The 15544-nt window shown below is 39.4% G+C and overlaps 2 gene segments (V, D, J or C); both read right to left on the minus strand.

Annotated features, from left to right (window-relative positions):
• Nucleotides 1-1357: 1357 nt before the first annotated feature.
• On the minus strand, nucleotides 1358-2256 carry LOC129620777 (T cell receptor alpha variable 26-1-like). The segment is given in 2 exon segments: nucleotides 1358-1770; nucleotides 2217-2256. Coding segments are annotated over 2 exon segments (453 nt in total).
• An 8870-nt stretch (nucleotides 2257-11126) lies between these two features.
• On the minus strand, nucleotides 11127-11698 carry LOC129620778 (T cell receptor delta variable 1-like). The segment is given in 2 exon segments: nucleotides 11127-11440; nucleotides 11650-11698. Coding segments are annotated over 2 exon segments (363 nt in total).
• Between the last annotated feature and the right edge of the window lie 3846 nt (nucleotides 11699-15544).

Consider the following 15544-nt stretch of genomic DNA (forward strand, 5'->3'; position numbering starts at 1 on the left):
ATTAATGCATATATATGGATTCTATAAAAATGGTACTGATGACTTTAAAAGCTATATATATTTATTTTAGACTCAGCCTGCATTGAGAGCAATATTAGTTATCTTAACCACCAAGTGGACATCAAAAATTGAATTGTAATAGATTTATTTTTATTAAAGTGAAAGTGAATAAATTATTTTTTTAAATTTCTATTTTAAATACATTTTTTTAACTGTTGCTTGCTAGTTTTGTATTATGATTTTTAATTTTAGTAGGCTATTTTAGAGAAAAATAAGTGCTTTTGAAACCGTATGAAGATAATTTTAGTTTGTGCTCTTATCTCAGACTCTGTAAATAATATCTATTCTCTATCAGTAGATTTGGGGGTAAAAGGGATGTAAGATGAGGACCTGTATATTTTCACTGCAGTGAAAGTAAAGTGATCTGCAGACACTAACGTTCAGATGGACAGTTCAAGAATGGTTCAGTAGTAGCAGCACGTAGGCCTAGTTGCTCCAAGGCATGTGGGATCTTAGTTCTACAACCAGGGACTGAACCTGTGTCCCCCTGCATTGGCAGGCAGATTCTTTACCACTGAGCCACCAGGGTAAGCCCCACAAGCTGCTTGCATGCCTGCATGCTAAGTCGCTTCAGTCATGTCCGATTCTTTGCAATTCTAAAGACTGTAGTCTGCCAGGCTCCCCTGTCCATGGGATTCTCCAGGGAAGAATACTGGAATGGGTTGCCATCCCCTCCTCCAGGGGATCTTCCTGAACCAAGGATTGAACCCGGGTCTCTTGCAGCTCCTGCACTGCAGGTGGATTCTTTACTGCTAAGCCATGGGGGAACCTCCATGTGCTGCTTAGGGATTATCAAATTGATGAAAACGCCTTATAAAGGCAGGGTTTCCAGGCCTGCCTAGGAAGTGAAAAATTATTATTCACTTAATTTTTGTTTCTTTCAAAAAACTTCTTCATGGGAAATATGAATGTTCTAGACTAGCAACAATAACATTTCAGATCTTTCTCAGAGAGAGTAATTTGTTTCTGGTAAGCGGAACAACTGTAACACATCAGAGTCTAGACTTGGCCTTGGATCCAAATGAAAGAAGCCTTTGGTACAAGGAGAATTATTTGTATGTTTCCTACTTCTTATGTTGGGACTAGCACACTGAAACCAACATTTTATTGACATGAGAAAGAGTCATAAAAATTATTAACACCTCTTACTTTATTGCTATGTTAAAATTATGCTTCTGACATGCCTCAAAATTCTTCTCAGATTCATCAGTAAACTGGGTGCTTATTCCTTGTCCTCTTTCTCTTCTTTTCTTTATCCATCTTCTTCCCTTTCCTTTCCCTTCATTTTCTTTATCTCTTACTGCTCTCTGACTCTCCTTCTAGATGACTCTAGATTTGCTCTCTTGACTGCTCCCCCCACTCTGTCCCCACGTCTTCCCACCAGAGATACTGCACAGGTGCAGCCCCGTCTGTCCCATTGTGCCTCTCTCAGGACGCAGTAGTACACAGCGGTGTCTCTCAGGGTGACCTGGGGCAGGACCAAGGTGCTGGACTTTCTGTCTGAAGCTATGGTCAGAGAGGCCGTGCTGCTGTTCACTGTGCCTCGTAAGCCATGAATGACATACTGTGGACTCTGATTGGGATTTTGCCGATACCAATGTATATAGTCATCTCCACCAATGGTAGAGTGGTTACAAGGCAGGTTTACATCTTCTCCTTCAGCACAATCCATGGGGCCAGGCTGGATGGTCTTAGAATTAATCACAGTCCCTAAAGGGTCAAGGAAATAAAATTATCCCCTGACAACAAATCAGTGTAATTCTGTGGATCAAGGGCACAACACTCCCCAAACTGTCTGGACCTACCCCCTACTCCAGTGTTTTTATCTATGTCCTGAGAAATATTATTGGTGCTTATTTTATAGGGACCAAAGACACATGGCAAGAATCTGAGAACTCTATAGGCTTTATCCCGGGCTCCTTGGCTCAATAACCCCAGAGATTTCTTCCAACATGCTTATTGCTAAGGTCTCTTCTGGATCATGGCTATGAATTAACCTGTCACATAGAAATTTGTACTCCCTAGCAAATGCATAGATCTGTTCTCAATTCCATTGCTATAATGCTGAATAAAACACAGGGAGAGGAGTAGAGAGCAAATGACCCTTTATGGTTCCTTGGCTTCAAAGTCAACCCTTGTAGACACAGAACACTTACCCAAGGTCAGAAAAACAGTTACTCCAATCACCAGCCTCATATTTCAAGGGAAAACCAGGATTGTGGGCTCAGAGCTCACACTTGTGTCTGCTCCTAGGCTTGTTTCCAGAGAACAGAAACAACTGCTGCTAGTAAAGAGTTAACAACCAGTGCAGATATCTGTTGCAGTGTATTGTTGCCAGGATCTCTCAGCCAATGATCAAGCAGTTCCTTGTCTAGGTCTTCCTCCCCTGTTTTAGTCATGCCCCCAAAGAAGGAGAGACATCCCCAACTCACAGGGTGTGTGCTGCCATCCTCTGTGAAGTTTAAAGTCTGATTCTGGAAAAAGAACACCAATCACAATGGTGTGTCTATCCAGAACCACTGTTTTATCATTTCTTCTTCGAAGACATTTTCTAATGTTCCATGAACCTTGTGGAAAACACTGTTTAATCCCAGAAAACTGTACTGAGCTGTGCATTGTAAAGAGATGAAAATTCCCATCCATGTTCTAGCAAATGTATGTGAGATTTAAAAGTAGGCTGTGATTGTTCTGAGGGACAGGAACTATTAATAACATTGGGACAGAAAACTAAACGTCTTGAGCTTGGACATTGGAGCTCAGCGTCCTGAAAAGGTCCTTGGAATCATGCATCTGTCTCCATCTAGGCACATTTCTCAATATATCTGTTCTTGATATAGTAACTGATGACACGGATGGTATTCTCCTCATCCTCCTTGAACAATGGTCCTTAATCCTTATGTCCTCTCTGCCCCTGTTTGTAGGTGCTCTGCACCAAAGATGCTGAGACTAAGAGACACCAAGGATGCTGAGACAGAAAAGACAGAAGGGAAAGCAAACTATCTGGGGTGGAGAAGGGTGGAGGTGGCTGATTCTGGCAGAAAAAGAGGAGTGAAGAGAAAAGAGCGTAAGCAATAGGGAAGGGAAGAGTTAACCAGGGTGGGAAATGGAGAAGCAATGTTTAGGGAGGTACATGGAAAAGGTTTAGGATATAAGGCTGTGATTCCCTGAATCCTTGATCACATGCACTCAACAAAAGATTATAAAATCAAGTTGTCTAAAGATGATGAAAATCTTTTTTTTTTTTTTTCTCCCACTTTTCTGTGGAACATCGATGGAAATCCTTTCCTTGATAGTCAGAAAAGACCGCTGTTTCCAAATGACGCAGCCCCCTCTACTGACTGAATTAATGAACTGCAGAGCTAAACTCCCACAGGATGTCAACCTTTTGAAATGTTTCTCAGATTGAAAGGTGAATATCCCAAGCAACACCTACAGCTCAATTTCAGAAAAATAAACGACCCAATCAAAAAATGGGACAAAGAACTAAATAGACATTTCTCCAAAGAAGACATACAGATGGCTAACAAACACATGAAAAGATGCTCAACATCACTCATTATCAGAGAAATGCAAATCAAAACCACAATGAGGTATCATTTCATGCCAGTCAGAATGGCTGCGATCCAAAAGTCTACAAGCAGTAAATGCTGGAGAGGGTGTGGAGAAAAGGGAACCCTCTTACACTGTTGGTGGGAATGCAAACTAGTACAGCCACTATGGAGAACAGTGTGGAGATTCCTTTAAAGACTAGAAATAGAACTGCCTTACAACTCAGCAATCCCACTGTTGGGCATACACACTGAGGAAACCAGAATTGAAAGAGACACGTGTACCCCAATGTTCATCGCAGCACTGTTTATAATAGCCAGGACATGGGAGCAACCTAGATGTCCATCAGCAGATGAATGGATAAGAAAGCTGTGGTACATATACACAATGGAGTATTACTCAGCCAGTAAAAAGAATACATTTGAATCAGTTCTAATGAGGTGGATGAAACTGGAGTCTATTATACAGAGTGAAGTAAGCCAGAAAGAAAAACACCGATGCAGTATACTAACGCATATATATGGAATTTAGAAAGATGGTAACAATAACCCTGTATACGAGACAGCAAAAGAAACACTGATGTATAAAACAGTCTTTTGGACTCTGTTGGAGAGGGAGAGGGTGGGATGATTGGGAAGAACGGCATTGAAACATGTATAATATCATATGTGAAACGAGTCTCCAGTCCAGGTTTGATGCTCAATACTTGATGCTTGGGGCTGGTACACTGGGACGACCCAGAGGGATGGTACAGGGATGGAGGAGGGAGGAAGGTTCAGGATGGGGAACACGTGTATATCTGTGGCAGATTCATGTTGATATATGGCAAAACCAATACAATATTGTAAAGTTTAAAAATAAAATAAAAAAATAATAAATCATTAAAATATCCTAGGGACAAAAAAAAAAGGTGAATATCCCTGGTGTCTCAGTCGGTAAAGAATCTATCTGCAGTGAAGGCAATGGGGATTCGATCTCTGTATCAGGCTAGCTTCCTGAAAAGGAAGTGGCTACCCACTCCAGGTTTTTTGATGATCCAGCAGATGTTGACAATTCGATCTCTGGTTCCTCTGCCTTTTCTAAAACCAGCTTGAACATCTCAAAGTTCACGGTTCACATATTGCTGAAGCCTGGCTTGGAGAATTTTGAGCATTATTTTACTAGCATGTGAGATGAGTGCAATTGTGTGGTAGTTTGAGCATTCGTTGCATTGCTTTTCTTTGGGATTGGAATAAAAACTGATCTTTTCCAGTCCTGTGGCCACTGCTGAGTTTTCCAAATTTGCTGGCATACTGAGTGCAGCATTTTCACAGAATCATCTTTCAGGATTTGAAATAGCTCAACAGGAATTCCATCACCTCCACTAGCTTTGTTCGTAGTAATGCTTTCTAACGCCCACTTGACTTCACATTCCAGGATGTCTGGCTCTAGGTGAGTGTGAGTGATCACACCTTCATGATTATCCTGGTCGTGAAGATCTTTTTTATACAGTTCTTCTGTGTATTCTTGCCACCTCTTTTTAATATCTTCTGCTTCTGTTAGGTCCATACCATTTATGTCCTTTATTGTGCCCATCTTTGCATGAAATGTTCCCTTGGTATCTCTAATTTTCTTGAAGAGATCTCTAGTCTTTCCCATTCTATTGTTTTCCTCTATTTCTTTGCACTGATCACTGAGGAAGGCTTTCTTATCTCTCCTTGCTATTCTGTGGAACTCTACATTCATTTGGGTATATCTTTCCTTTTCTCCTGTGCCTTTCACCTCTCTTCTTTTCACAGCTATTTGTAAGGCCTCCTTAGGCAGCCATGTTGCTTTTTTCCATTTATTTTTCTTGGGGATGGTCTTGATCCCTGTTTCCTGTTCAATGTAACAAACCTCTGTCCATAGTTCATCAGGCACTCTGTCTATCAGATCTAGTCCCTTAAATCTATTTCTCACTTCCACTGTATAGTCATAAAAGATTTGATTTAGGTCATCAAAAAAGCAAGAGAGTTCCAGAAAAACATCTATTTCTGCTTTATTGACTATGCCAGAGCCTTTGACTGTGTGAATCACAATAAACTGTGGAAAATTCTTCAAGAGATGGGAATAACAGACCACCTGACCTGCCTCTTGAGAAACCTGTATGCAGCTCAGGAAGCAACAGTTAGAACTGAACATGGAACAACAGACTGGTTCCAAATAGGAAAAGGAGTACATCAAGGCTGCATATTTTCACCCTGCTTGTTTAACTTATATGCAGAATACATCATGAGAAACACTGGGCTGGAAGAAGCACAAGCTGGAATCAAGATTGCCAGGAGGAATGTCAACAACCTCACATATGCAGATGATACCACTCTTATGGAAGAAAGTAAAGAACTAAAGAGCTTCTTGATGAAAGTGAAAAAGGAGAGTGAACAAGTTGGCTTCAAGTTCAATGTTAAGAAAACGAAGATCATGGCATCTGGTCCCATCACTTCATGGCAAATAAATGGGGAAACAGTGGAAACAGTGGCTGACTCTTTTTCTGGGTGCCAAAATCAGATGGTGATTGCAGCCATGAAATTAAAAGACACTTACTACTTGGAAGAAAAGTTATAACCAGTCTAGACGGCATATTAAAAAGCAGAAATATTACTTTGCCAACAAAGTTTCATCTAGTTAAGGCTATGGTTTTCCCAGTGGTCATGTATGATGTGAGAGTTGGACTATAAAGAAAGCTGAGTGCCGAAGAATTGATGCTTTTTTTTTTTTGAATTGATGCTTTTGAACTGTGTTGTTGGAGAAGACTCTTGAGAGTCCCTTGGACTGCAAGGAGATCCAACCAGTCCATCCTAAAGGAGATCGGTCCTGGGTGTTCATTGGAATAACTGATGTTGAAGCTGAAACTCCAATACTTTGGCCACCTGATGCGAAGAGCTGACTCATTTGAAAAGCCCCTGATGCTGGGAAAGATTGAGGGCAGGAGGAGAAGGGGACACCAGAGGATGAGATGGTTGGATGGCATCACCAACTCCATGGACATGGGTTTGGGTGAACTCTGGTGGTTGGTGATGGACAGGGAGGTCTGGCATGCTGCGGTTCACAGGGTTGCAAAGAGCCGGACATGACTGAGCGACTGAACTGAACAGAACTGAACCCACTCCAGTATCCTGCCTGGGTAAATCCATGCACAGAAGAGTCTGGTGGGCTACAGTCCATGGTGTCCCAAGAGTTGGACATGACTGAGATACACACATCTTAGTTGTATGACCTCTGTTTTCATCTGTGTTTTCTTAGTTCTAAACCACTCCACAAATTGTTTTCATTATTTCTGGCTCCTTTCTTTGTCACACATCCTCAGTTGTTGGCTTCTTTGTAGTTTTCCTTTTGTCTTTTATCTTCCCATATTTAAAGTTTATTCAATGGTTATAAAGAGAGATTGGTACACATAAAGCACTCAAGAGTTATCTGTTTTCTGAATGAGTACATGAGTTGTTATTCATGAACTTAGTGAAAGAAGTTATGCTGAACAACTCTTGAAATTATTCCAAAAGCAATATTTCAATACTATAGAAGTCAAGTTAAACAAAAGACTCCAACAGGGTAAATAGAGGGTTATATTTGTGGACAAAATTCAAGAACAGATAACAAACATCACAAGTCTAGGATGGAGGAAAATTAAACTGATGATATGGGAATAAATATTATTCCCATATAAATATTTAACAAATATTCATAAATATTCTTTGGTAGTCTGTTACGTGGCGGATCACACACACACAAGTCAACACCCACTACTACTGAAAACATAGGAACAAGTAAAAATGAATTCATTTAAGCTATGTAGGAATATATTATTTTACTATATTAGCAAAAGATAGAAAGAAAACAAACGTTTTTGTTTCTTGGGTTCTTTGACTTTATTTTTTTAGAAGACTGTACGAAACATTTCAAAGTGGCATTTTAAATAATAACAAAAACAAAAAAAATGGAAACCAAAATATGGAGAATCTAAAAATAAGTTTTTTAGCCTATTGGCTCTTTTCAGAATTTTTAATTTTGGAAGATTATATCTTGACCATATGAGGTGAAGTGATCTTTCTTTGCTTGATGAAAACCAAAATAGTGTACTTTATTTACTTTTAAAAAATCAAGAGAATTTGATGAAAGGTTAACATCTCTGCATGATGAATATTCCCAACAATCCAAAAATAAAAGAGAAATTCCCAAATCTAATAAAGGGTATCAATGAAAATATCAAAGTCAATATTACTCCCTACAGGATCACAAACAAGACAGGTACTTCTATTCACTACTTCTATTCACTGTCCTAATGGAGGGCCTCGGATCAAACCAGGGAAGGAAATAAGATATATTAAGTTTGAAAAGGAGAATCAGAACTATTTTAATTTACAGATCATAAGTTTATACATGTAGAAAATACAAAGTACCTCTAAACAAGCTGTTTAAGAGCTAGAATCTATTAGTGCATTGATACAGTCACCAAACACAAAAATCAATTTTATTTCTAGATTCTAGCAAAAGCATTAGAAAATGCAATTAAAATGTCATTTATCAAATGCTTCAGAACTAAATTAATATAAAGTATGCAAGACCTCTTCTTGATTTCTCTCCAATAACTCTAGAATAGTTTTTATTTGAGAGATAAAAATCACATAGGAGATGAGAAATGTCCTCACTTCTGAGGTCTGGGGTAACTAACATAAATCATGGCCTGGTACTCAGTGGTGACCAGTCCTTGCCACCTACAGACACTAATGTCAGGAAAGACCATTTCCTAGGGCTGCTCAATGAAATAGTGTTTTCAAAACCCCAAACAAGAGGTTGGTACCATCTATTTGGCTGTTGAACTAAATCTGTTCTCATATTGACAGGTGTCCTAGCTCTGTTCTGGCTATTTCAGGGCATAATTAATTCCCTGTATCCACATTTGTCTTAACCCAATTAATCCTAGCTCTGGATTTGATGCTGGGCGTTTAGGTCAATTAAGGTAAAAAAGCTATACGAAATAATAGATAAAATTGTTATAAGTAGCCCTGCTTCCCAGATGGCTCAGTGGTAGAGAGTCTGCCTGCCAACCAGGTGGACTATTTTTATTTACACATCATACGTTTGTACTTGTAGAAAATACCCCTGCATTGGGAAGATCCCCTAGAGAAGGGAGGGGCAACCGAGTCTGGGGCTCTTGCCTGGGAAATCCCATGGACAGAGGAGCCTGGCAGGCTACAGTCCGTGGGGTCATGAAGAGTTGGACATGACAGAGACTAAACAACAGCAACAATGCAAGTCCTCTACAAAAATCTTAACATTAACAAAAGAAATTAGAGAGGACCTAAATTAATGAAAGAAATTAGAGAGGACATAAATAAAGAGGTTATGGATATAAAGACTCCATATGTTAAGATGTCAATTCTCCTAAATGAATTCATAAATTCAACACAATCCCAATCAAATTACCTCAGTCTCTTCTGGTAGAAGCTATTCTATACCTTACGTGGAAGTGCAAAGACCTAGAATAAGCCTTGAATAAGACAAAGAAAACATGACTTGCATTTCCAGATTTCAAAATGTGTATGAACCCCAGTAATTAAGATAGAATGGTCTGTTGATATGAGGATAAAATAAAGAAGTCAATAAACAGAATTAAGTCCAAAAACAGGTCATAATACATGTGCCATCAATTTTTTTTTTTTCTAAAAGTGCCTATGCAGCTCCACTGGGGGAAAGTTGGTCTTTCTAGGATAATAGCTAGAATAATTCACTATTTTTATTTTTTGGAAGAAGCAGTGTTTTGTAGCTTTCTGTGTATAAGTTCTGTACATGTTTTCTTAGATTTATGCCTAAGGATTTAGGGTCTTTCTTGAGCCATTGTAAATAGTATTATATTTTTAATTTAGGTATCCGCATGTTTACTGATAGTATATAAAAATGCATTTTATTTTATGTGTTTGCCTTATATATCCTGAGACCTTCCGAACCCACTTAATAGTTGTAGGAGTTTTGGAGGGCATATTCTTTGGGATTTTCTACATAGATAGAAAATAGTGGTGATTTGACTGCCTTTCTGGCTTAAAAGATTGTTTATATATTTATTTGCTTTACTGCACTGGCTGCAACATCCAGCACTTGCTGAAGGAGAGTGATTAAAGTGGATATTCTCCCTTTGTTCCCTTCCTTAGGGAGAAGCATAGTCTTTTACCAATAAACATGCTAAGAGCTGTTGAGGAACTTCTCCATTATTCCTGTGTTTCTTAGAGTTTCCACTATGGTTGACTATTGGATTTTGGCAAATGCTTTTTCTACAAATCGCTGCTGCTGAACTAGCTCATCTTATGGTTGACTCATAACTCCTCCACTTCCCGTTAGATGTCCTCCTCATCTTCTTTTTCTTGGCCAAGTATGTGTGTAGCATGATAGCAAATGACACCCACTTCTCTTCAAGGTCACCCAGTATTGTGAGACTAAAGCAGGTGAGGGACAGACAAGTCTGTGGGTTCCAGTTGTCCTCATAGTTCAAGTATGACTTTGTCTGTCACAGTTTGTCCATACTTTTGTCCCCATCAGACTTTCCTTTACAAATGTTACCCTCAGTTCAGTTTTGTTCAGTTCAGTTGCTCAGTTGTGTGTGACTCTTTGCGACCCCATGGACTGCAGCACACCAGGTCTCCATGTCCATCACCAACTCCCGGAGTTTACTCAAACTCATGTCCATTGAGTCAGTGATGCCATCCAACCATCTCATCCCCTTTCGTCCCCTTCTCCTTCCACCTTCAATCTTTCCCAGTTTCAGGGTCTTTTCCAATGAGTCAGTTCTCCGCACCATGTGGCCAAAGTATTGGAATTTCAGCTTCAGCATCAGTCCTTCCAATGAATATTCAGGACTGATTTCCTTTAGGATGGACTGGTTGAATCTCCTTGCAGTCCAAGGGACTCTCAAGAGTCTTATCCAATACCACATTTTAAAAGCATCAGTGTTACTCTAAGCTGACTTAAAGTGAATTCAGGCTCACACCAGATATAAAGATAACAACTTTGTACAGACTCGTCCACCAGCTCTAGCCATTGCCTGAGTTCTAATCCCTAGAACTAATCTCTTATTCTACATCACCCATGGTTCTGCTTTTCTGATTATGCCCTGACACAAAGTCTAAGAGGAAATGATTAAGGAAGTAGTTTTGATGGTGATTCCACACAACTAGACCCAGTTTTGTGATGAAGTAAAACTGCCAGTTTAAAATATTATGGGGCACATTTTCAAATTTAGACAACTTTACACATGTTCTGTACAGTTGATTTAAAGTCAAAAATTCAAGTGGAGAATATATTAGTAGAAAATTACTCTGGACACCTGTTTCCAAATAACGTAGAAGGTGCCTTTAACTAGAACTAAATCTTCTGATCCAGACCACAACTTAAATAACCACAGGACTATCATTTCTTGTCTGGGGTTTACGGGTGTGCATTTCAGCTGGTGTCCTGCAGCAGGGGGCTCTCTCTTACTAAGCTCTGGGGTTTTTGTACAGCTTTTCCTATTACTTCAAGCACTGTGAGTCACTGAGAGCACAGAAGTACTTTGCAGAGTCTTCCAGTTGTAAGGCTGAAATGGTGAGGTTGATGGATTTATCTGCTTTCTTAAAGTTTACAGAGTAGCGGTCTTTCCTTGCATTTGTCACTTCTGAATCCTGACGAATAACGTAAGTCATCTGTCCACTGGGAAGTTGCTTGTACCAGTAAAGGTAGTAAGCACTCCATCTTGTTTCATACTGACAGTTCAGAGTGACTGACTGCCCCACTTGGCTGGATACATCTGACTGGTCTTGAGTAACTTTCTGGGCCACACCAGATCCTGTGGGGGAAAAAATCAGAAAACAAAGATGAAGCAGTGAATAAAATAGTGTAGGAGTTATTTAGGATCCAAAGACAAAAAATTGAAATCCTAAGATGCCTGCTTTCCTCCAGTCCTCCTTTCCTCCCCAAGTCCCTGTGAAGCTCCACGTGCCTGTGTGCAGGCCTTTCACCCTGAACACTCGCACCCACGTTTGGAAGCACCCGTACCAGAGAAGGCGATGGCCATGAACACCCAGGGAAGGCTGGAGAGTGGCATGAGGCATGGATTCCCCTGTTCAAATGTGCTTAGTTCTGCCTCAAGCTGAGAGTTCAATGTCTTTGAGTGCCTGGCAGCTCATATACATACTACCCGGTACCTGTGTGACTCCCCGCAACAGGAAGTGGGGGTTGTCATGTTCATAGACCACGTGGTCTGTGCACACATGGGAAAAAGTCTGGCTCGCCACAAACCTTTACTTTGTCTGCTTGTCTTTCCCTGGTCACTAAATTAGGCAGATCCTGAAAGAAGGCATGAAAAAAGCAATCAGCATTAAAATTTGAGCAGAGGAGAACTGAATATTAAACAAGTTGACGTACATTGATAATTATTCAGCAAAATAGTTTTGCCATCCTGTTTAAGATATAATTTACTATAGCCTATGAAACTTTCTGTAATCTACTAACAGGTCGTTCATTTAGCCTATTCTTACTTTTCTCCATCCAGAATGTAATGACTCTTTTAAAAAACTTGCAGATCTTAGGCTTCTTTGTGAATGGAAATTTTATTCAAAATCATTAATATATCTCTGTCTTTGTACTGAGTTTTGTGACTCTATTTAGGTTTTTCAATAAATAAAATTACTTCACCATGAAATGACAAAAAAAAAAATCAGTTCATCTGACTTTCAGCATCTATTCAGTTTTAAATTTTGAATGAAATTATACAGGAATAAAATATTCTTTTGAAATTTGAAATTGAATCTTATTTATTAGACTTTGAGGAAGATCAGGATATTCAGTCCTGTCCCCTCCACATATAGAATTGCATTTATTAGACCATGTGTCCTGGCATTGTCCTGATGTCACATTTTCTATGTCATTGGTCCAAAGTGTTCAGTCTCACTTGTTAGTGGCTCATTATTTTTCTCTTTGTAAAATAAATTGAAAGAGAAGTATGCCAGATCTTTCTGTGACATAATGCTGTAATGTTCTCCTACAAAACTTGGTATCTACAGGTTTTAAACACTTTTTTTGTTGTTGTTCAGTCACTAAGTCATGTCCAAACTTTGTGACCCCATGGACTGCAGCACCCCACGCTACACTGTACTTCAATATCTCCCAAAGTTGCTCAAATTCATGTGCATTGCGTCAGTGATGCTATCTAACTACCTCATCCTCTGCTGTACCTTTCTCCTCCTGCCCTCAATCTTTCCCAGCATCAGAGTTTTTACAATGAGTCGGCTCTTCGCATCAGGTGGCCAAAGTATTGGAGCTTCAGCTTCAGCTTCCAGTGAATATTCATGGTTGATTCTATTAGGACTGACTGGTTTGTCCTCCTTGCAGTCCAAGGGGCTCTCAAGAGCTTTATACAGCACCACAGTTCAAAGGCATCAATTCTTCAGCATTCAACCTTATTTATGTTCCAATTCTCACACCACACATGACAATTGGAAAAACCTTAGCTTTCATTATACAGACCTTTGTCAGCAAAGTGATGTGTCTACTTTTTAATATGCCATCTTAAGCTTCTCGGGGGCACAAGTGTTTAAGAAAATGCCTGCAAACTCAGGAGACATAAGAGATGTGGGTTTGATCCCTGGGTCAGGAAGATCCCCTGGAGGAGGGCATGGCAACCCACTCCAATATTCTTGCCTGGAAAATCTCATGAACAGAGGAGACTGGAGGGCTACGGTTCATAGGGATGCAGAGCTGGACACAACTGAAGCAACTTAGCCCACCTTCTGGTTTGTCATATCTTTTCTTCCAAGGACCAAGCATCTTTTAATTTCATGGCTTCAGTCACCATCCATAGGGATTTTGGAGCCCAAGAAAGTAAAATCTGTCATTACTTCTATTTTTCCCCTTCTATTTGCCATGAAGTGATGGGATCAGATGCCATGATCTTAGATTTCTGAATGTTGAGTTTCAAGTCAGTTTTTTCACTCTCCTCTTTCACACTCATCAAGAGGCCCTTTAGTTCCTCTTCACTTTCTCCCATTAGAGTGGTATCATCTGCATATCCAAGGTTTTTGATATTTCTCCCAGCAATCTTGATTCCAGCTTGTGATTCATCCAGCTCAGCATTTCGCATGTTATACTCTGCATATAAGTTAAATAAGAGGACTGACAATACAGCCTTGACGTACTCCTTTCCCAATTTGGAACCAGTCGGTTGTTCCATGTCCAGTTCTAACTGTTGCTTCTTGACCTGCATACAGGTTTCTCAGGAAACAAGTAAGGTGGGCTGGTATTTTCATCTCCTTAAGAATTTTCCAGTTTGTTGTTATCCACACAAAGTTTTTAGTGTAGTAAATGAAACAGATGTTTTTCTGGAATTCCTTTGCTTTCTCCATGATCCCATGAATGTTGGTAATTTGATCTCTGGTTCCTCTGCCTCTTTGAAACCCAGTTTGTATATCTGGAATTTCTTGGTTCATGTACTGCTGAAAGCTAACTGAAGGATTTTAAGCATAATCTTACTGGTATGTGAAATGAGCACAATTGTGTAATAATTTGAACAATCTTTGTTATTACCCTTCTTGGGACTGGAATGAATACTGACCTTTTCTAATCCTGTTCAAACACTTAGTATATGTCAATACTACAGAACTTAATGATTGAAGTTTTGTATACTGTACATGATCATGAAGTATGAATCTCTCAGTCTTCCACTTGGTTTCATCATTTTAATAGATAAATTCATTTAAAAGAATCAAAATCAAACAAACAAGTTGAAAAGGAAGTATAGACACAGTCTTCAAGACAGTGCCAGTTCTTAGAATTTAAGTTCAAAATAACTCATTAATGAGTGATGCAGGGAGGAGAGTTTATATGAGGTTGAACCATCTATTCTTCTGTCCCATATGAACTTTAAGTGACAGGCAGCTGATGTCCTGGTTTCTAATTATTTACAAGGAAGCAGGGGAGACCACAAATGCCCAGAGCAGTCTGGGGAACAGCAAGATAATGCATATATTATATGTATCAGTATATTACATTTATCACATGTTTTATATCCACCTTTTTATGCATAGTTGTGAAATTGATCACATTTGTAAATTCTTATTACCACCACTAAAATTAAGATACAAAACCATTCCACCACCCTAAAGAACTTGCTTTGCCAACCATTCCCACCTCTGCAACCCTTGAAAACTGCTGATGCCTTGGTTTCCAATTATTTGTAACTAGGCAGAAGAGACCACAAAGGCCCACAACAGCCTGGGGAGCAGCTTGATATTCTAAAATATATATGCTAATTTAATAATTACATATACATACCAGGAAATGTATATTGCCAAAATTTTATTAAAATACAGATTGTGATCTGATACCTCAGTTTTATATGCACTCTGGTTTTTTTTTTTTTTTTAATTTTATTTTATTTTTAAACTTTACATAACTGTATTAGATTTGCCAAATATCAAAATTAATCCACCTGCACTCTGGTTTTGATGCATAGCTCTGCGAAACTGTATCACATATATAGGCTCTTGTTACCACAATTAAAATCATGACATAGAATTGTTCCATCTCTCTAAAGAAACCCTCTTGGCACACCCTCCTGAGACCTGCAATTCTTTACAATCCAGGTCACTACTGATCTCCTTTCATCTCTGTATTTTGTCCTGTTGAGACTGTTGAATAAGTAAATCACACTATGTATACAATCATAATAATCCAGTAAGTGTAATCATACACCATGCAGCCTCTGAGATTGATTGTTTTTTACTCAGCATAACATCCTGAGATCCATCTGCTGCTGCTGCTAGGTCACTTCAGTCGTGTCCGACTCTGTGCGACCCCCATAGACGGCAGCCCACCAGGCTCCCCTTCCCTGGGGTTCTCCAGGCAAGAACACTGGAGTGGGTTGCCATTTCCTTCTCCAGTGCATGAAAGTGAA

Source organism: Bubalus kerabau, chromosome 10, assembly GCF_029407905.1.
Source record: "Bubalus kerabau isolate K-KA32 ecotype Philippines breed swamp buffalo chromosome 10, PCC_UOA_SB_1v2, whole genome shotgun sequence".
NCBI classification, from domain to species: domain Eukaryota; kingdom Metazoa; phylum Chordata; class Mammalia; order Artiodactyla; family Bovidae; genus Bubalus; species Bubalus kerabau.